Source organism: Crocuta crocuta, unplaced genomic scaffold, assembly GCF_008692635.1.
Source record: "Crocuta crocuta isolate KB4526 unplaced genomic scaffold, BGI_CrCroc_1.0 scaffold59, whole genome shotgun sequence".
Classification (NCBI taxonomy): Eukaryota; Metazoa; Chordata; class Mammalia; order Carnivora; family Hyaenidae; genus Crocuta; species Crocuta crocuta.
The window spans coordinates 1,368,021-1,389,687 of NW_027551578.1; the positions used below are offsets into that span (position 1 = coordinate 1,368,021).

Consider the following 21,667-nt stretch of genomic DNA (forward strand, 5'->3'; position numbering starts at 1 on the left):
AGCCGGGGCTGAAATAGAGCCTTATCACAAGCGCTGCCTCACCCGTAGTCTGTAAACAAGTCAGCTTACCCAGCCCGGAGGGAGAGCACCAGCCGCCCTGCACTTTTGGCTGCAATCGATGTGATATTTTATTTTCCCAGGGAGCTGTCTTCCCTTCTACTCCTGCCTCCACAAAAACGTTTCACGCTCATGACTTGTATTTGCACTTGAAGCCAGGTTGCTCTGCTGTTTTCTCTGCAGTGTTTAGTACTCTCTGGAGTTTTTTAGAAGGGCCTCAAGAAAGGAGATGTTCAGTGTGAGACTGGGGTCAACGAGAGACGTTCCCCTAATTATTTTGTTTCTTTATTTGGATCCCTGCTTTGCGTGCTCGCTGGGGCCGAACAAAACTTATTTAAAACTGAACTCTAGTTTGAGACCATATGAGCCAGACTTTTCTCAGTGGGAAAAGGATGGTCGCTTTGCTCTGTGCTTGGCCCCAGGGCTCAGCGCTGCCGTGGCCTGCCGGAGGACCACATACCCAGTCCACAGAGAACCGTGGGGTGTGGCGTGGCCTCAGGGTGCTGGATCGCCCAGGGCCATCTTGGTTCTGACTGGGCCTCTGTACCAGCGAACACAGTGGAGACTGAATTGGAGGTCTCATGTGGGGCTGGGCCAGGTAAATACTGGTCAGCTCCAAGAGGGAAATGGAGTTTCCCCACCACCCGTAGGCAGGCTGGCTGTGGCCACAGTGCTCCCCCTCTTCCCTTTTCGTCCCTTTTCCCCTGGGACCTGGTAGCCCAAGATGCCTTTAGGGAGCCAGAATCCTGGGGGAGTGCCAGCTTTCTCAAGCCCTTGGCCAAGCCCGGTTTGCCAGTTTGTTCCTAGCTCTGGAAGAGTTAGCCAACATGCCTTCCATTCCTGCCTTTTGAGCCAGAATGACCACCGAGAGTGTTGGAGGGTAGGGTGTGGACGCCGAGGTCATGACCTCGTGGGCTGTGTGCTCCAGGAGCAGCCCACCCAGGAGCTTCCTCCCCGGCTTCTGGGCCAGTGTCCTAAGTCTCTGCTCTTTGGTCAGACCTTCATCTCTTTCCTGCAGGATGACCACTGTCATCTCAAAGTCCCTCCTCACTTCCTCCTACTGATGACTTCTCCGGCCCATCTTCCATATCATAGGGAAGGGATACTTTAGTAGTTTCAAGGTTATAGTATTAATAGCAGTATTAATAGTAGTACTGATATTACTGAATATGCAGTATGCATCAGGCACCGTACTAGGAAATCCTGCGCGGTGACCAGCGGCTGCTGTCCCCATTCTACAGACAAGAGCCGAGCCTTAGGCTGTGCCCAAGATCACAGTGCACACCTTGTATGCACTACACCCGTGATCCTCTCAAGGACAGGGGCTGACCATGCACAGTTCTCCCTGCATCTCTGCCAGCTAGCCGGCAAAGGACCTGGTGTGTAGTAAGCATTACTTAAGGGGGAAAAAAGCCCCCAAAACTTGTTAGATGCATACATTGGCTGTATCAGAGATGGTTTCTCAAGTTCAGAAACCATCAGAGCCCTTCGGAGACACAGGCTCTCCGGGATCCTTTTTTTCTGTTTACTCAAGGGGAGGTCTCCTATTTAAAATGGGAGCTGTTGTCTCGGACTGTGCGGATGGTACTGGGTTTGCTCCACGCGGGATCCTTTGACCTAATTGCCCTCCACGTCGTGCTCCCAGGGTTTTCATGGGCGACAGCCATGGAAAATTGCTTCCTGTTTTGTGGAAGCTGTTGTTGAGGATTTCTGGTATTATTTCATTCCCAGTCCTTGTCTGTTATCTGTTGCTGCCCCGTAAGCCACTGCGAGCCTGGTGGCCTAGGCAGTTTTGACGACTCACAACCCTGTGAAACAGTCCTTCTGTGGGTCTGTCCAGCAGCTCACGTGTGTGTCCCCGCAGTCAAGTGACAGCTTGGTTGGCCGGCTGGTCCAGGATGGCCTTACATGTCCTGCAGTATTGCCGGCTATTGTGTGGAGTGCCTCAGCTCCCAAATGGCTTCATTAAGTGTCAGGAACCTGGGTCAGCTTCCGGGGTCCCTGGGGCTGTGTTCTGAGAGGGCAAGTCCAGTGATAAGCCCCTCCTTGCCTTGTGGTTACAGGCTTCTGATTGGCCAGAGGAGGTCATGTGGCTTAGCCGAGCGTCCACGAGAGGGCCCTTTTACTCCAGCTCTGGTGGGATGGGGAACAAAGAAATGTGACCGTTTTTAATCCACCACAATCCATTTCTCAAACCCGTTACTTTCGTGACAAATTGAAGGTTTTCCACCAGAAATTTCAGCCTCTCTTAAGGTACTTATGAGTTCACTTGGGAGCTGAAAATGCAGTTAGTTGAACCATACATAGCATTTGGAGTCTGGTCTGAATTGAGATTCTGACTTGATCGCATACCGTTTTACCTTTGGCGGGTTACTTGCATCCATATCTTCTGGCTTGTGACGGAGTCTCATTATATCCTAATCCTCGTTCCCCTTACTCCTTTTTTACTCCTTTCCCTGGGGAAGCTCGGAATTAAAATTCAAGTCGACCACAGCATCTTGCTTCCTTATTTCCTTAGTCTCGGTGTCTCATCTCTTGTATATTACACCTTAGGTCTTTTGTTTTAAGCTACCCAATCCATTTTGGAGGAAGATAGGGTATAAACCTTGGGTAAGACCCACTAGCAAGATTTCCTAAAAACTAAAAATTCCCGGCACTCCTAGTTCATTGGTTGTGCTGGTAAGATTCAGGGTTATAGGGCTATTGCATAAGCCTGTGTACACAGGAATGAAAGTGAGTTTGCCTGTCCTGCTTGATTTGACCCAAATGAACTTTGCCGGTTTTCACAACCGTGTAAGCCAGCCAAGTTTCTAGTGCATTCCTTCCGGTACTTACTATATCTGGTCCAACACATCCTCAAGGTTGTTAACATGAAGCTTCGATATTGGGGCATCTGTGGTGTTCACATACACCTACTCTAATCCTCTCAGACTCTAGCCTTCTGGATAATGCTGCCAAGAATGAGAGAGACTGAGGGGTGCTTGGGTGGCTCGCTCTTGGTTGGGCATCTGACTCTTGATTTCGGCTCAGGTCATGATCTCATGGTTCGTGGGTTCAAGCCCTGTGTTGGGCTCCATGCTATCAGCGTGGCTGGGATTCTCTCTACCTGTGCCCTTCCCATGCTCATGCATATTCTCTCTCTCAAAAATAGTAATAACCATTAAAAAAGGTATTGATAATTTATAAAGTTCTGGAACCTGGATTTGCATCTAGTTCTTTCTTGATTCAAAGCCAATAGACACATCAATCTTTGGCCTGTAGAGAATAAATTAGCAAGTAAACAGTCTCTTTGGAATGCAGCATTAAAAAAAAAAACTACATCTAAATAAAGAGAGTATTAATTTCTCAGACCTTAGTGTACAGGTGAGATACAAGCACCACATGGAACAAATTCTGTGGAATCCACACATCTTGGTGGTGATTCCTGAATTCCATAGATTCTGGGTCTGCAGTGACAGGCGTGTGACAGATTATCAGTAACTATAGCGTCTTGAGTAACTCAGGTGATTTCTTGTGCCTGAGTTTTCTCTGCTATAAAATGGAGTGCCGTATGACTTACAAGGTTATTGTGTGGGACAGGGGCTGTTTTCTTATTGAGAGCCTTACTATCTCTCAGCCTTTGCCAGCATCATCATGATGCATGTTATCTCATTTAATTCTTGCAACATCACCAGGGGTGGAAAACATTCCTGTTGCTGTGAGCTGCAGTGCAGGAATCTGAATCTGCCTGCAAAGCCTGAGCTCTTTGCAGCAAATCACCTTCTCCCCAACTTTCCCATTATGATTAAATGAGATAAAGTGTGTAAGAAGAGCAACCTTTGAAATGCAGTGTGAGTGTAAGTTACAGTTTTTCTGAAATGGAATCAGAGAAGGTAAGAGGAAGAATGGGCAGTCCCCACTTACCGTCTAACAAACTGTGAGCCAGACACTTACCTTAGATGAGCCGATTTAGCTACTCTAACTATCCGGGCAGGCACTGTGTCAGCCGGTCCATCCCAGAACTGGCTGCGTGTTGTGGATAGAGCACGGCCCCTGGACCTCCTGGATCGGTGTCTGATGCTGGATGCGGTGCCTGTTTCGCTACATGCCTTTGATTCTCCTTTTGGTCCTCAATTTTTTTGTCTTTGAATGGGGCATTAATGCTGCATCTCAGGAATGCTGTGAAGAATGAGTGAAGCAGCCCCCCACAGCTGCCATACCACGCATGCCGCAGAGCGGCCCCACTTCTCTGCATGTCAGTTCTGTGGAGGTGGCATCACTGCTATCGTTAGCTTCAGCCTCTCCATGCTTTGCATTGGAGGGACAGGCAGTTGAGCCAGAGATGGGCAGCCTGGTGGAAGAATATGCTTTGATTTCTCTCTGGGCGTGTAGGTTCCTTTGAACTCAAGGCTAGTGTCCAGTGTACCTCTTAGTTCAGAAGGCCAGAGCCAGCAGTGGCTGTAAGCACACAAGATTAGTTTGGTCTTTGGTTGACCAGTTTCTTGGAGGGAATGCTCAGTAGGGAAAGAGATGGACATGGAGGAGATGGGACCTTCAACAGGCCCAGCAGTGCCGAACCCTGTCCAGGACAACAGGGACCTTTCCAACTCCTGAGGGAAGGGGACACCCCTGGGTTCTAGAATAGCATCTTGAACTAACACCTTGAAAGCAGAGGCTAGGCTCACACCTGTTTCTAGAAACAGCTCCTATGCCACCCCGGGGTCCTCCAGCTGCTTTGGGCGGTATTCCCAGCCTCCAGCCAGATACAAGCCAACTGCCGTGATGCCTTAATGGCATGAAATAGTGCATAGGTGTGAAGTTCCAACCTGAACATGTCTGTGTTTAAATTTATTATTCATGAAGGTAATTTAGAACCATGACAAAGTTTGAGAAGTGGAGACAAAACTCATTATTCTTCACTCTAACAGAACCCTTTTTATTTTAGCGCATTTCATTCCAAGCAAATCCATATGGCTACGTATTTTTATATCGTTGTTTCATTGTGTACATAAAATTTTGTTTCCTGCTTTTTCATTTAACACATTATAAGCATTCGCATATGGCTGTGTGATCCCTGTAATTATAATTTTTAATGGTTGCATAATATTCTTTTGAGGAGCTATAACATAATTTAACCAACCTCTTATCGGGAACGATTTTAAGTTTTTTCTTTTTTTTCTTTTCTGAGAAACAGTGCTGCAACATTCATGCATAACATTTGCTCCTTATCTTGGGTCAGTTCATTAGGATAAACTCACAGAAATGAGATTTCTCAGCTTAAAGGTTGCAAGTGTCTTTCCTGTTCTTGATACGTGGTACCCAGTTGCTTTCCGGTCAGGTTGAAGTAATTCACACTGTGTCCGTTTGCTTTTTAATAAGATAATGGGGTGTTTGCAACCCACATTGTAACCCCGCATACTGGAATAGCATGGAAAGTGGCCCTGCTGTTGAAAGCAGCGAATGGATGTGTAAATAAACGTGCCAGGGGTTAAGGGATCAAACAGCTTGTCCCCGACCAGCACTGTCCGCCCTGTCCCATGCTGGCACACAGGTGGGAGGGAGGTTCCTGGAACAGCCGCATCCCTGGACCCTGCCAGCAGACATTGCTGGGCTGGGCTGGGCTTTCCCTGTTCATGGGTGCGGGGCTCCACTACATGCCACGCAGCCTAGGGGCCGGATGTGAACGCTCCATGTGGCTTCTGTAATCTGATCTAAATAACCTCTAGGAAAAGAGCGTGGAGCAGTGGGGAAAAAACAAACAAACAAAAAAAAACAACAACCCTGTTTTGGAACAGGCTGGTGTGGAATCCAGGCTCAGGTGTCAACCTATTGTCCCCATCTGTTTACTTATCTATAAAATGGGCTAATGATGTTCTGTTTGCACAAATCCTCTGTGAAAGAAGAATCTGCAGTGAATACAAGGACGGCCTGATGAGCAAAAACAGATCTGGGACAGCCATTCTAGGGTTTTGGGGTCTTGCTCTAAAGGCAGGGAGCCATCGAGGCCTGAATGAAGAGAGACTACATGAGAACATGTAAATTTTAAATTAATAAAGGTGAGGGACGCCTGGGTGGCTCAGTTGGTGAAGCATCCGACTTCGGCTCAGGTCACGATCTCATGGTTCGTGGGTTTGAGCCCCGCGTCGGGCTCTGTGCTGACGGCTCAGAGTCTGGAGCCTGTTGCTGATTCTGTGTCTCCCTCTCTCTGACCCTCCCCTGCTCATGCTCTGTCTCTCTCTCTCTACCAGAAATAAACAAACATTTAAAAAAATTTTAATTACTAAAGGTGAATGCTGTTTAGTTCCTATTTGCGGCTGCTCATTTGTGAGACATTTGAGAAGGGTTCTCCCTCCCCACCACCTCACGGAGACGCTCATGAGCGTGTTTTCCATGGTTGCACGTGACCTGCATCTTTCGATGCATCTTTGCGTGTCTCACACATGGTACTTCTGGTCCCAGTGGCCACATTTCACTGAATTTTCTAAAAAGACCCGCATGGGTCACCATCGTCCTACCTACTCACCTTGACATGAATTATCATATATTTTCCAAACACCTGCCTCCTCAGCCTTCAGGTTGCATAGCCTCGAAATTGGCCATGGAGGTGTGCTAGGCTTTGCTTCCCTCCCCTTCTTTCCCAGGGCAGTTTTGGGGAAGCTGCCTCCTCTCCCCTCCCTTCTCTGCTTCTTTCCTTTTTCCAACACCCAGATCTCTGAATTTAATTGTCCCCAGAGGAAAAGGAATTAAAATCTGAGTTGTACTTGAACTGAGAGTCTTCCCTTTGAGGAGCGCAGGTAAGGTACTGTCAGGGGAGCCTCAGGGTGGGGAAGAATTGCCATATCCGCCTTGGTGGGCAGTCAGAGGAGCAAGTGAGAGGACACCAGCTACGGCCCCGCACCTGGTGCGGGGTGAGGGTTTGGTAAGAGATATTCCCTCCCACTCCCACCTGGTCAGCTGAACCTGGGCTGTGCTACCAGAAATTTCTGACGCTAATGCCCTGTGATCACATAAAGGAAGAACAAAAACTTAATTTCAAATTTTCCATTTAGTTTTCAACCCGCGGCCCCTCGGAGCGCTTAGTGTGTCATTCTATAACTCCCTTTTCTCCTGGAGGTGCTCTTGAAAACAGATCTGATGTCTGGGGAAGATCTTTCATGTGGACCCTCTGAAGCCAGTGGTTATAGAAGGGAGCAAGGAAGGAACCAATTGCATGGACCTTAGCCCCGCCCCCAGGGGAGGGATTTCATCAGTAAATGTGCAGGCTGGTGGCACCTGCTAGTGACAGGGTAGCATTGCAGCACAGTTCTATGAGACCCCATACACCTTTGAGCTGAAGCAAAGTGGGGACGCAGCTTGGCCAGGGTATTGACCTAGAGGTCAGGCTGCTGCCAAGCATATTGGAATCCTGGTGGTGATCGGGGTGAGAGAGAAGGTGGGGCGGCATGGGTGTGGAATATAGAGGCGGTGGTTAAGGGGGGGATATCTTGGTGGTAAAAGGGTAGTGAGACGCCACCTGTCTGTCCTGCTGGCTGCAACACCTTGCCATGCTGACTGCCTGCTTAACCTCTCTCTTACCACTTCTTTCTCATCTATTGGGAATTATCATGTTCTAAAAGTTTAATATGCAATGGATTTTTGTGTAAGTCACAGGGGAAATGATATTTCTATAATACTTTTTTTTAAAAGACATTTTCTTGGAGTGCCCGGGTGGCTCAATTGGTTAAGCGTCCAACTCTTTGATTGCAGCTCAGGTCATGATCTCACAGTTTGTGAGATTGAGCTGTGAGTTGTGCTCTGCACTTACAGTGCAAAACCTGCTTGGAATTCTCTCCCCCCACCCCCATCTCTGTCCCTTCCCTATTCATACGTGTGCACACACTCTCCCTCTCAAAAATAAACATCTTTTCAAAAGACATTTTCTTGTCAAGTTTGCTGAAATTCATCATTTCTCCAAAGTAAGAGAGCCCTCTTCGGCTAATGTTGAAAATTCCAGAACAAAGAAGCAGCAGTTAAAAAGGGGCTTTGTTGGAGACCTCCCTCCCTGACATCGGAGATGCTGTTTCTCTGATTATAGGAAGAAAGAGGTGGAATCCGATCAAGTGATAAAAAATGAGGCTGTAAATGACTCCTTAAAATAGCAGGTGCTCAGCTAACTTGTGGGCTCCGTTTTAAAAGCTGCTGCTCTTGCCTTCGGGAATGTTTATGACTTGGCCCCAGAGCCGTTTTGCTTCATAAAATTTTATTTAGGATTAGGAATAAGGAAAAGCTGCATGTTAATAGCCTGCCTCATGCCCCCCTGCTCTGGGCCACCCAGCGCTTTGGTCATCTACCGTGAGCTTGGGAGTTTAGGATGGATTGATTGCTCTTGAAAAGAGAAAATTGTGTGAAATAGATTGCTCCTGGGCTCTGTCTCATTGCAAAAATTGGCTTTAAAATCAGCATTTATCAAGAGATTCACACCTTGGCTCCCTGCAGGGAGAGGGAGTGGGATTAAAATTGCTATTAAAAAGTGACAGACACCCTAGGAATACGTAGTCAACAGATGTTGAACCAGGAGTGTTTAATGTAATTATTTTCCTTTTATGTAAATAAGATCCTTACACACATTTAATTTAAAAATTTTTAAACTGCTTTTTAGAATATCTTTAGATTTGAAAAAAAAAATGGGAACATAGCACAGAGAGTCTCATAGACCCTGCATCCAGTTTCCCCGATTAGGACCATCTGAAATTAGTACCGTACAGGGGCTCCTGGGTGGCTCCATTGGTTAAGCATCCTAACTCTTGATTTAGGCTCAGATCATGACCTCATAGTTCTCAGGATCAAGCTCCACGTTGGGCTCTGTGCTGACAGCTCAGAGTCTGTTTAGAATTCTCTCTCTCTCTCTCTCTCTCTCTTTCACTCTCTCACTTTCTCTCCCCCCTTTTTCTCCCCCTTTTTCCCTCATGCTCTCTCTTTCTGCCACATGCCCTCTCTTTCTCTCTCTCAAAATAAATACACATTAAAAAAATTAGTGTGATACGTGTATTATAAAGAACCAGTACTAATATGCTGTTATGAATTGAAATCCCTACTTTACTTAGATTTCTTGAGTTTTTCTTTGATCTTTTTAGGCTGCTCCTGGGCTATGACAGTCCTCAGCCTTCCTTGCCTTTGGTGACCTTGATGGTTTTGAGGAGTCCTGGTCAAGGATTTGATTAAAAAAAAATACCCCATTTTTTAGGTTTATCTATTGTTTTTCTCATGGTGAGACTGGGGTTAAGGGTTTTGGGGAGGGAAACCATAGAATTAACGTATGTATGCATGTTAACAAATCAGTGAATGAGCTGGTTATGGGGGGGGAGGAAAATGAAAGAGGGGTGAAGGCAGGTCCCTCAAATCAGAGGAAGGCAAGTTTGATGATCTCAGTGATGAGAACATTATAACCTGTATAATGCCCTATCAGCATTTCATGGGCTAGGACAGGGGTGTTTTTAAATCTCTCTGTTGCACATTGGAAACCCAAGGCCCAGAGAGGCAGGCCACCTCAGTTGCCCGAGGTGATAGAGAGAGACCAGGATCAATCTGCCATGCCCACGACCCATCCCAGACCTTTCCTCTGTGCGTCTCAGCTTCTGGAGTTTCTGGGTTGCGCGGGCTGGGTCACCGATGGACACTGCATCCGTACATGACCACGGGGACTTAAACAGGAAGACGTTGACTAAATGAGGGCAATCGACCATGTGTGGAGTGAGTGCACCGGATGAGGCCCCTGGCCCTCCGCATGTTAGAAAAGTTAAGTAACCAGAGGATGAATAGCAGTGTTATTCTAACTCGTGACTTCAGTACAAGTGATCGTTACAGCCTCCAAATAACAGGCAGCCCCACGGTATTTCTCAGCAGCCTGCCTGTCTCTGAAAGCATGCTGTAAAATAAACAAAGCAGTGACCTTTATCATGACATGTTTTGTATTTGTGAGCAAGTGATCATGTACGAAGCAGCCTGTGACTTGAACCCTCAGTAGACACTTGCCCCTTGCATTTGAGTGGCACTGGGGCTTCCTGAACTCGGTCGGAGTAATGAGTGGGAAAAAGTCTAAGTACATCCGTGAAGCCACTGGTTCTTAACCCTGACTGTCCATGAGAGCTTCACACCATCCCCAGAGGGTGTGATTCCGTTGCCTTGGGGCAGGACCAGGCCTTGGAGAAAGCCAGGAGGGCTTTCTGTCTTGTTTCCTGCCTCACTGCCCTACCCAGATCCTGATTCTTCAACCCGTCCTGTCTTTGGACCCTAACCTGAATAAAGGGTTTGATGGGAGGTCGCTGTTGGAAGCTTGCCCTGAGTTTTTTCTTCTCCTCCAGCTTGTGTGACCGGCTCTCCCTGAGCAATGAAACCTTGGAGGAGTGGGGGGGTTCTCACTGGTGCCTGTGCACAAAATGCATGTTCGGAAATGGTTGAGCGACTGAGGGAGCATTATGTCCCTTTTCTATTCTGATGATGATTAGGAAGGAAGGAGAATAGTCTTTCTCTTAAATCAGGTTATTGCTTTTCCCTAGGAACTTATTTAGAAGCAGAAATCTTTCTTTTTTTCCTCCAGTTACTTCCATGTCTCATTGCTTTGATTTAAAAAGATTTTATTTCAGTGTAGTTGCTATACGATGTTATAGAAACCATCTCTTATAAATGCATAGTGTTTGTAAGGTACAGGCTTCTGGGTTTTTTTTTTATTTTTTTATTTTTATTTTTTTATTTTTTTGATATAGAGAGAGACAGAGCATGAGCAGGAGAGGGGCAGAGAGAGAGGAGACACAGAATCTGAAACAGCCTCTAGGCTCTGAGCTATCTGTCAGCACAGAGCTCAATGTGGGGCTCAAACCCACGAACCGTGAGATCATGACCTGAGCCGAAGTTGAACACTTAACCGACTGAGCCACCCAGGCACCCCTCGTTGCTTAGATTTAAAAGATTTTTATTTAAGTGTAGTTGCTATATGATGTTATAGAAACCATCTCTTTTAAAAAATGCATAGTGTTTGTAGGGTATGGGCTTCTGGAGTTTATTAATTTTTTTTTGTTGTTTGTTTTGTTTTTTGATATATAGAGAGACAGAGCATGAGCAGGGGAGGGGCAGAGAGAGAGAGGGAGACACAGAATCCGAGGTAGACTCTAGGCTCTGAGCTGTCAGCACAGAGCCCAATGCGGGGCTCGAACCCACAAAACATGAGATCATGACCTGAGCCAAAGTCGGGCACTTAACCAACTGAGCCACCCAGGTGCCCCCAGGCTTCTGGTTTTAACAGAAATTTGATCATGGTTCAGAGTGGCCTGACTACTAGCCTAGCTAAAGGGGCTTCCCTTGGGCATTTGACATTTTTAGACTGTTTCCCAATGAGTTAGAATTACATTTACTAATTTATTAACAGGTCACACACCCTATTTAGAAAGAAGAATTTGAATAGTGACACCTAACATTGGCAGGTGGGTTTTTTTTTTCCGTCCTCTCATAAGAAGACCTAGGAATTATTCCCTGCACTAACCTGGTGGGATACCCACCCTGAAGAATTAGAAACAATAAATAGTCGGGGTGCCTGGGTGGCTTAGTCGGTTAAGCGTCCGACTTTCGCTTAGGTCATGATCTCACGGTTCGTGGGTTCGAGCCCCGCATCGGGCTCTGTGCTGACTGCCAGCTCAGAGCCTGGGGCCTGTTTCAGTCTGTGACTCCCTCTCTCTCTGACCCTCCCCTGTTCACGCGGTCTCTCTCTCTCTCCTAGAAATAAATAAAACATTAAAAAAAAAAAAAGAAACAATAAATAGTCCTTCTGGTTTCTCTATAGATCACTTTATGGTGAGAATGCTGGCATGTGGGAGTTCTTAGTCTCTAGAAGGAAACTAAGTCGACTCTTAAAAATTTGCTCCCAGGTAAACAATTCAGTTCATTTTCAGTGTCAACATCTGTGTGTGTGTGTGTGTGTGTGTGTGTGTGTGTGTGTGTGTGTGTGTGTGTGAGAGAGAGAGAGAGAGAGAGAGAGAGAGTCAACATCTTTGGCAACAGATCTGGCAACCTAAGCCCTCCCCTCCCCCCCCGCAGCTGAACTTGAATGTTGTTGGACGGATTGGTGGTGGTGGTGCTACTGAACGGTCATTAAGTAACAGTGGAAAGGAGACAATTGATGAGAAAAAGAGTCAAATAGTCATTCAGATGGTATTTTTGGTTACTTAATCTGCCTCTGAGCATATGGCCGAGCCAGCCAAAAAAATTTAACAGTGAGAAAATATATTTCAGTAACGGGAGATTAAAAACAGCCTGTTTATTTTCTTTTTTTCTTCCACGGTGGTATTTTTATCTCCGTTAACAAATAGAAGTGTTCGCCACTTAACATTTACAAAGGCAGCCTTTGATGAGTCCGCACCATGCACCTACCTCTCTGGTCTGGTTTTACGTGTGGAAGCATGTCTGCTTCAGCGGTGGTTTGTGACTCACGCTTGTTACCGTAAGTGGTGTTCGTCTTTATGTTGGACTGTGGACAGGAGGTCAGTGTGAGATGAGGTGACATTTCGTTTTCTGCGCAGACTTGACCCTTTTGTGACTCCTCTCTGGGACTCTCATCACCTCATGGCCCCCATGGGTGGGTCACTGGCTGGGTGGTAGTAGTGTTCTGCCTACGTTTGGAATATCCCATCCTCCTCTCTGCCACTCTCAGGTCTCAGGCACGCGCAGACGTAGTGGTTCTAGAATATCCTCACCGGTTCTCGGGCAGTCCTGTTCTCAAATGGGGTCCTAATTCCCCTCCCCTCGAATGTGGGTGGACGGAATGCGGCCGGTGTGGCAGCGGGTGGCTTCCACAACTGAGTGGTAAAGGGAGTCCTGGTATCTGCCTCCCTCCCTCTGTCTGTCTCCCCCAGCCTTCCTCTCCTCTCGGATCCCCCCCTGTGGGGGAGGCCCGCTGCCAGGTGTGGGGGCCACTCACTTGCACAGCCCCGTGCATGAGTCTGTGGTGAGGTTCCGCGGCCTCCAGCAGCGGCCGTGCGAGTGAGCAACCTTGGGAGCAGCCCCTCAGGCCAGTCAGACCCTTATATGGTGGCAGCCCTGGCTGACGTCTTCACTGCAGCCTCGTGAGAGACTGGGCGCCAGAACCCCCCCAGATTCCTGACTCTCAGAGGCTGTGTGAGATAGTAACGGGTCCTTGTTCCAGGCTCCTCGGTTTTGAGGGAGCTTGTTTCGCTCACACTGCTTGATTACCTGATAAGTCACTTGGCCCTTCTGATCGCTCCTCTCATCTTCTGGGACAAGAAAGGTTGGGCTAATCGGTGCCCTTAACAGGTAGACAGCAATCTGTTAGTACGTAAAAGGCTGTTCTCACAGCCAGCTGCCCCTCGCTGCCCTGGCCCCCCTCACCACAGAGGCCTCTCCGCCTCCACACCCGTGACCTTTAACAGCCCTTCCCTCCACAGCCTCTGACCCCTCTCTGACAAAAGCCAAGCCCACTTTTTATTTATTTCTTCTTTCTTTTTTAAGTGTTTATTTGTGAGAGAGAGAAAGAGAGAGAGAGAGAGAGCAAATGCATGCACAAGTAGGCGAGGGACAGAGAGAGAGGAGCGACAGAAGTGGGGGAACAGAGGATCCAAAGCAGGCTCTGTGCTGACAGCAGAAAGCCCGACGAAAGGCTCAAACTCACAGACTGAGATCATGACTTGAGCCGAAGTCTGGCACTTAACCGACCGAGCCCCCTAGGCACCCCCTTCTTATTTTAATTCATTTTTTATTTCTTCTTATTTTGAAACCAAAGACGAATCATATTGGGAATACGATGGGGGAATATTCTTTTAATAACCAGAGCTATATTTATACTGAATTTTCATAACTACACCATAAATCAACCTATTGGATTTATGTATTTCTGAAAAACATGTCAGTTTATTAAAACCCACTGCTCTTTTATCTTCGTAGAAATAAGATGAATTTTGGCTGCTGTTCTCTCTAATTATGCTAGAGAAGTAGATACCACTCCATCATTTATTTCCATCTGATCTCGCTCCTGGCCTGACTTCATTCCATTTACGCAGTAAGAACCGCGTGGGCACGGTGCATATCTAGAGGCTCTAAAGCTTCTGAAAACTCACCCGAATCAGAAACACATAATAATAGCTACGAGTCCAGGTAAGGGAGTAAGTGGGAGGACGGGAGATTGCGTTTTGCATTATCTGGGCTCAAGTACCCTTTCCCAAGGGAGAGACCATCTCAGTGCCGGAGGTGAGGCTCTCTCCAGGCCTTTCGCACACTGTGGTCCAAACAGTAGAGATGAGGAGAGGGGGGTGGGGGAAAGTAGCCGCATCCTCCCTGCTCCATGATTGTTGATGTGGGTGGCAGACCTCTGGCTAAATAAACCTCCCTGATGGAACCCAGTTTGCAGCTCTACCCACCGAGCCCGCCCGCGTCCACACTGGACCGCAGCCCCGGCTCAGCATGCGTTAGTCACCCCGCATTCCGCTTTAGCATCCCTCCCCGGGGAATAAAGGCACGCTGACCGCATCCCGGGCTTTGAATCCTCTGCAGCTTCTGACCCAGCATCAAACCACATCATTACCCTTCTCATCTGAGCCGTTTATACTTGTCGCTAAAAAGAGGACCTGCCTGTCACCGTGTCATCTTCTCTTAACCAGGGAGGAAACAAACAGGTCGGTTGGTAGCACGTCCTGGCTCTCAGCGGGTTCCGGGCACCGGAGCCTTCTCCACACGTTCACATTCTGCACGTTTCCACTTTTAAACAGGCCCCCACCGGCGTAAATACATCTCATAATGTATGTAGATGTCTGGAGTGGGGCGGTTGATGTCATGAAAAGCTTCTCCTGCAAAGTGGGCAAAGCCAGTCAAATCAATGTAAGGAGCTTGAGGATTTTTTGTCCCAACCCTGTTTATTATCATGCGGCCAACCTAAGACCAGTGCCACACCAGAGCTTTTCCCAACTTGCCGAACGCCCTGCCTCTCCTGCTGCCCCGGGAGCCATTCTCACGAGGCTCACACGGCCCCCGGATGGTCTCACATGCCCACCAGCAGCTTCGAAGGCTTCCTGCCTTTCCAGAACTCCAGCCATGTGTCTCCTGTGTTTGCCAGGCACCTCCTTTCCGTATCTTGCAGGCGCCTCCCATTTCCCGAACAGTCTCGTCTGTATCTCCTGGCTCCACTCCTTGCCCCCAACCCCCCTTCCCGCCCCCTGGACAACTTTCCTGTGTGCCTGAGCGGTCAGTGCCCCCCCGTCTGAAACGTCCAGGTGGGAACTCTCCAGCTTGGATTCCTTCCTTCTTTCCTGCTCTGCTCTTCCAGTCATCACCTTGTGGCCTGCTGGTCTACTCTCTGCAGCTCGGGGACCCAGCTTCCCACCGTCCCTTGTTGCATTGCCCTCTTGGCCCCCTGGCCTCTCTTCTGTCCCCTCCATCTGCTCCCTACACTACAACCAACGTGATGTTTCTGGAACGGAAGTCTCAAGTCTCAGTATCGTACCACTTCCATGTCTTCCCGTTTTCTGCCTCTCATTTTGTGCCCTCCACCACCATAACCCTCATCTCCTCCAGGCCCCCATCATTTCTCCTTGCCGGGTCCATTCTTGACCCCTCAGATCTCTGCTAAAGTGTCCCTTCTTGGCCACAGGCTTCTTGGAGCCTTTCCCACACTCTGAAGGGTACACAGTGCTGTGCCATCAAGTTGGATGCTTGTCTGCGCCTGAATAGGCATGCTCAGCCAAGGTGAACCTGCCCAGTCCCCACGGTATCTCGAGGGACTTTCTTCCATCTAGCAAAGGCCAGGGATCAGGGTTACAGGGGGAGAGTGGGACTTGACAAGCATCTAGAAAGGGGAGCTGTTGACAGGTGGTGGGTTATACGTGGGTACCGGCTGTCTGAGCCAGTGAATCCAGTCAATGACCCCGAACCGTCAGGAATTTACAATGATCAGACATATTCTGAGATGAATGAATGGTTAATACATTGTTTTTGCTTTACTTTTGTCTGTCTAGTTGGTAGTGAGGGAAGCTGTTTTACAACTAAAGGCAGTACAGTAGAATGATTGAGACTGTGGACTCCAGTACTGAACCCCCTGGGGCTCCAGGCACCTGGGTGGCACCCGACTTTGACTCAGGTCATGAACATCAACACAGTTCGTGAGTTCAAGCCCCGCATCGGGCTCTGTGCTGACAGCTCAGAGCCCGGAGCCTGCTTCTGATTCTGTGTCTCCCTCTCTCTCTGCCCTTCCTCCACTTGCTCATGCTCTCTTTCTCTCTTTTTCTCTCTCAAAAATAAACATTAAAAACATTAAAATAAATAAATAAATCTGTTCATCCCTGGGATTTGAATCTAGCCTCATTATGTACTTAAGCTTTCAGTGCCTGCTTTCTCATCTGTAAAATGGGGATAGTAATAGCCCCATAAGGTAGATCAGTGTGTGCGCAGTGTCTGGAATGGAGCTTGAGTGGCCTAGGCGGTTCCCCCTTTTCTTCCTTCTCCTCATTTTACTCCGGGAGCAGGTCTTTTACATGGTAATTTGCAGTTTTTAACTTGGGAGTCCAGAATAAACGAGTCCTTTGCGAACGGTCTCCTAGAACTGTATCCTCGGACTTTTATGATATTGTGAGAAGTGGGTTCTTCTAGCTTGGTTTAAGCCAAGGCCTGATATATCAAAGGCCAATGTCAGCTTCTTAGCCACGGTGTCACCTGGGTAAGGTCTTCCATGTCCCCGTTGAGAACTGGGAATTATAAACTGCCAAGGTGGTTGTCACAGGGATGAGAAGTATCTGTGCGCAACAGCTGGTTAGCAGGCATTCATAATCGGCCCTTAGCATTATTTCACCTGCTCGGAACTTTGCCATTCAGCATGTTCTCATCCCCAGCTTTGGTTTTATGGGGGGGCTTGGTGGGTTGGGAGGGGGAAGGAGGGTTAAGGAATATTGCCCATGGACCCAGTCCATCTTGCCTGTGGGAAGAAGGAAGCATCTGTTTTCTGAGAAAACATCGATGGTCAGCCTGCCTCAGTGGTGATTTTTGTCAGCAGTATAGACAATGCCTTGGTTCTTGGGTACTGGCCCCGCTAGCTAGCACCTTTCACTTTTGATTTTATTCAGATACAAGGTTAATCTTTGGTTCGATCCATGGAGCCACTGTAATGGCTGCAGAGGGGAAAGGGGTTATTAGCCACAAAATGCTACAAGTGAGCTACGAAATAAAAATTAATATTGCTTAATTAAAAGTGCGTGCAGCATGACTCCGGTAACTTCATTACTTACTGAATTTAGTATTCACACATTTCCATGTATTGTAAAGGCAGTAGGTTAGAGTCTCTTCCTCCCACGCCTTTACCAAGCTTGCTGGGAAATCATTGCTGATAGTAAACTGAAGGTTTATTTTTAACCAGATGGTCTCAAAAGCCAAATTATGAATGCCTTTGAAAAATTATTTGCCACAAAAGATAATTTAAGTTGGGATACTGATGCATCTTAATACTTTCATCAAAATGCAGGATAACATCTTCAAACGTCACAGGACTCGGGGCACCTGGGTGGCTCAGTGGGTTAAGCGTCATGCTTCAGCTCAGGGCGTGATCTCGTGGTTCATGAGTTCGAGCCCCGGGTTGGGCTTGGTGCTGACAGCTCAGAGCCTGGAGCCGGCTTCGGATTCTGCATTTCCCTCTCTCTCTGTTCCTCCCTTGCTCGTGGTTTCTCTGTCTCCCTCTCAAAAATAAAAGTCACAGGACTTGGAGCACGTGAAGGGCAGAGGCCTGGGGACAAGTGAGGGGAGGGGCAGGCCCACCAAGCCACAGGAGTGCTCCTCGCCAGCCCCTTGTTTCTGCAGCGAGGTCATCCTCACGGGGGCCTCTCCCGTCATTCCCGAGATGGCCCTGGTGGGGTACACCCAGCTAAGGCGCCGAAGAAGCAGCTGAAGAAAAAGCTGGCCTCACGAGGGAGGAGGTTTAGGCTTGGTTTCTCTTTCATTACTGTGCCGTTTGAGTGAAAATGGAGATTATTGGCAAAGCGAGTTGCACTTGGGGAAAATGTCCGATTTGGCCCAGCCCCTGAGGATTACCCTCCTTGCAGATCTCACTTTATGTTTGGAAGGGCCAGAGTGTCCCCAGCGGTCCCCTTTTGCACACCACGCAGCCCACGCCGGTCTGGAGGAGCGCCGGCTGGACAAACCTGTGCAGAACTGGTCCGGCCTCTCCCGAGAGAGGGCTCAGTGCTGCAGATCATCCCGAGAGCATCTGCTCAGGAGAATGGCCAGTCGACGATGCTTGGCTCACGGAAGTCTGTGTAGGAAAATGACTCGCCATGGGACATTTCTGATCAGGGCTTAACACAGAAAGCTATTTTATTCGATTCACGGAAATCAGCTTCCAAGCAGTTGAGAAATATATTTAGCTCTGTGGTCATGGAGATGTTTTTTGGTTTGATTTAATGTTGATGGATTAGAGTAAATTGTTTGTGCAGATGAGCCGAATAAATTCTGCCAGAGCTTATATCTGATTCTGGTTTCACATTAAACCCTTAATTTACAGCTCTGTTCCATTGGCAGTCCTGTTAGAGTGAAGCCCTAGGAAAAGCTTGGCTGGCCCTTCCTCCTCCCTCCACCGTTATTCAGCAGAATTAAACAAATCATTTAGCAACCTCAGAGGAGGGCGCAGAGGGGCCCAGAGGGAGAAATCTGGTCCTAAGTTGTCCTTAACCGTCTAAGATGTCTGGAGAGCTACCCTCATTTTAATGGCTTTAATTTAACCGCTATTGAATTATTTCCTTTAATCTACTTTCCCTACTTCCCTTCCGCTACCTTCGCAGATCCACAAAGCCCTGGGTTTTTCAGAGTATTTCCTTCCCATAGGTGTGCGGTGCAAATGTAAAATGAAGAGAGAAGTTGCACATCCTTCCTTGGAAAAGGTCGTTCCCGCACTTTTCTTCCCTCCCACTTCCGCCACCGGAGAAGTTCTCAGAAGTAGGTCCTGGAGACGGGAATTCTCTCTCCCTCACTGTTGCGTCCCCAGGGCTCACTGGTGTCCCAAGACTTAAAACATTTGTTGAACTGGTGAGTGAAGTCGTGCTTGAAGAACTGATCAACTTTCTTGCTTGTGTCTTTGTTCCCCTTAGGAGGACTGGAATGAAATCGACCCAATTAAAAAGAAAGACCTTCATCACAGCAACGGGGATGAGAAAGCACAAAGCATGGAGACCCTCCCGCCAGGTACTGCAACAGCCGGGGTCTGGGGGCTGGGGACCGGGAAACCCTCTTGCTCAGAAACCGTGAATGAGTTAAATGTCGCCTTTGGAGCCTCTGGAGCTCTGGAGTGCATGGATTGCAGGGGGCTGCAGGAGGCACTGCGCTCTAGTAATGTTTGGTGGACTTCCTTCCAGCCCCTTAGTGGGTGTGAAGCAAGTTTACTTTGGAGGTGACCAAAATTTGTTGGGAAAAAAAAAGGAATAAAATGGAAAATACAGGATGGTATATATCGGTTCACAGATTTTTTTTTTTTGAAGACTTCATTTTTTTAGAGCAGTTTTAGGTTCACGGAAGAATTTTACATAGAGTATGGAGATTCCCATATACGCCTCCTGCCCCTACATGTACGCACCTCTCCCACCATCAACGCATCCCAGCAGAGTGGTCCGTCGCTATACTCGGGGAACCAATACTGGTGCGTCATAATCCCCCCAAATCCGTAGTTTAACGTTAGGATTCACTCTTGGTGCCGTACGTTCTGTGGGTCTTAACAAATATATGGTGACACGAATCCACCATTGCTGTATCCTACAGAATAGTTTCACTGCCCTAAACATCCTCGGTGTTCCATTCATTCCCTCTATCCTCCAATCCCTGTCAACCACTGATCCTTCTTCTGTCTCCAGAGTTGTGTCTTTTCTAGAACGTCATCTAGTTAGAATCATACAGTCTGTTGCCTTTCAGATTGGTTTCTTTCACTTAGTCACGTGTATCGATGCTTCTTCCATGCCTTTTCACAGGTTGATTGCGTGTTCACTGAATAGTACTGTATTGTCCGAATGGATCACTGTTTATCTTTTCACCTCCTGAAGGACAACTTGGTTGCTTCTAAGCTTTGGCAGTTACGAATAAAACTACTGTAAACTTTTCTGTGTGGGTTTTTGGGTAGGTGAGAGTTTTCAGTTCATTTGGGTAAATACCACGGAATAAGATGGCTGAATCATATAGTAGGAATATGTGTAGTTTTGTGAGAAATTACCAAAGTAATAAAACCAAATAAAACCAATAAAAACCAAAGTTTTGTGAGAATTACCAAAGTGGCTGTACCATGTTGCATTCCCACCAGCAACGAATGAGAATTCCTTTGCTCCACTTTCTTGGCAGCATTAGGGATGGTCAGTGTTTTTGATTTGGGCTGTTTTAATAATTTGGAAATAGAATCTCATTATTTAAATTTGCATTTCCCTAATGATATATGATACTGGTTTCTTTTGATAAATTTATTTACCCTCTATTTATCTTCTTTGGGGGAAGTATCTGTTCAGGTCTTTCACCCATTTTTTTTAAAGTGGCTTGCTCATTTTCTTACTGAATTTTAAACGTTCTTTCTATATTTTGGATAACCATCCCCCATTAGATATGTCGTTTGCAAATACTTTCTCTCAATTTTTGGTTTTTCTTCTCATTCTTTTGACAGTGTCTTTCCCAAAGCAGATATTTTAATTTTAATTGAGATTTAGCTTTATCAATCCTTTCATGGAGCATGGTTTTGACATTATATCTAAAAAGTCATTGCCAAAATCACCTAGATTTTTTCCCTAGTTTTATAGTTTGGTTTTATAATGAGGTCTGTGAATTATGAATTAACTTTTGAGAGGAGTGGAAGATCTATGTCTAGATTGACTGATTGATTGGTTGCATGTGGATGTTCTGTTTGTTCCAGCCCCATTTGTTAGAAATCTGTCTTTGCCCCATTGTATTGCTGTTGCTCCTTTGTCAAAGATCAGTTGACAATATTTACGTGGGTCCATTTCTGAGCTCTCTATTCTGTTCTATTGAACTATTAGTCTATTCTCTTCCCAATACCACATTGTCTTGATTACTTTAACTTTATAGTAGTTCTTGAATTTGGGTAATGTCAGTCCTCCAGCTTTGTTCTTCATCTTCAATATTGTGTTGGTTATTTGTTTTTTGGTGTTTTTTGCCTTTCAGATAAACTTTAGAATTTGTTGATACTCATAAAGTAACTTGCTGGGGTTTTCATTTGGTTGTGTTGAATTTATAGATCAAGTTGTAAGAATTGGCATCTTGACAGTATCAAGTCTTATTACCCATGAACATGGAATATCTCCAGTTATTTAGTTTTTTTATTTTCATCATCAGTTTTATTTTCATCATCATTTTACTTATACAAACTTTATACCTATTTTGTTAAATTTATATCAAAGTATTTACCTTTAGGAGTGCTAATGTAAATGGTACCATGTTTTTAATTTCAAATTCCACTTGTTCATTGTTCATATTTAAAAAAGCTATTCGTTTTTGTATCTGAACCCTGTATCCTGCAGAGTTGCGGTAATTACTTATTAGTTCCAGGAGTTTTTGATTCTTTCAAATTTTCTACATAGTCATTATCATTTGCAAACATCTTCCTTCTTAATCTATATCATACTTTTTATTT

At 46.7% G+C, this 21,667-nt stretch overlaps 1 protein-coding gene across 1 annotated transcript in view; it reads left to right on the forward strand.

Annotated features, from left to right (window-relative positions):
* Positions 1–21,667, forward strand: part of GALNT2 (polypeptide N-acetylgalactosaminyltransferase 2) — a 189,986-nt gene that overhangs the window by 66,272 nt on the left and 102,047 nt on the right. Inside the window, exons 7-8 of the mRNA XM_077751686.1 lie at positions 17,854–17,902; positions 19,137–19,230. Of these exons, the coding sequence (XP_077607812.1) occupies positions 17,854–17,902; positions 19,137–19,230 (143 nt within the window). The remainder of the gene's footprint in view (positions 1–17,853; positions 17,903–19,136; positions 19,231–21,667) is intronic.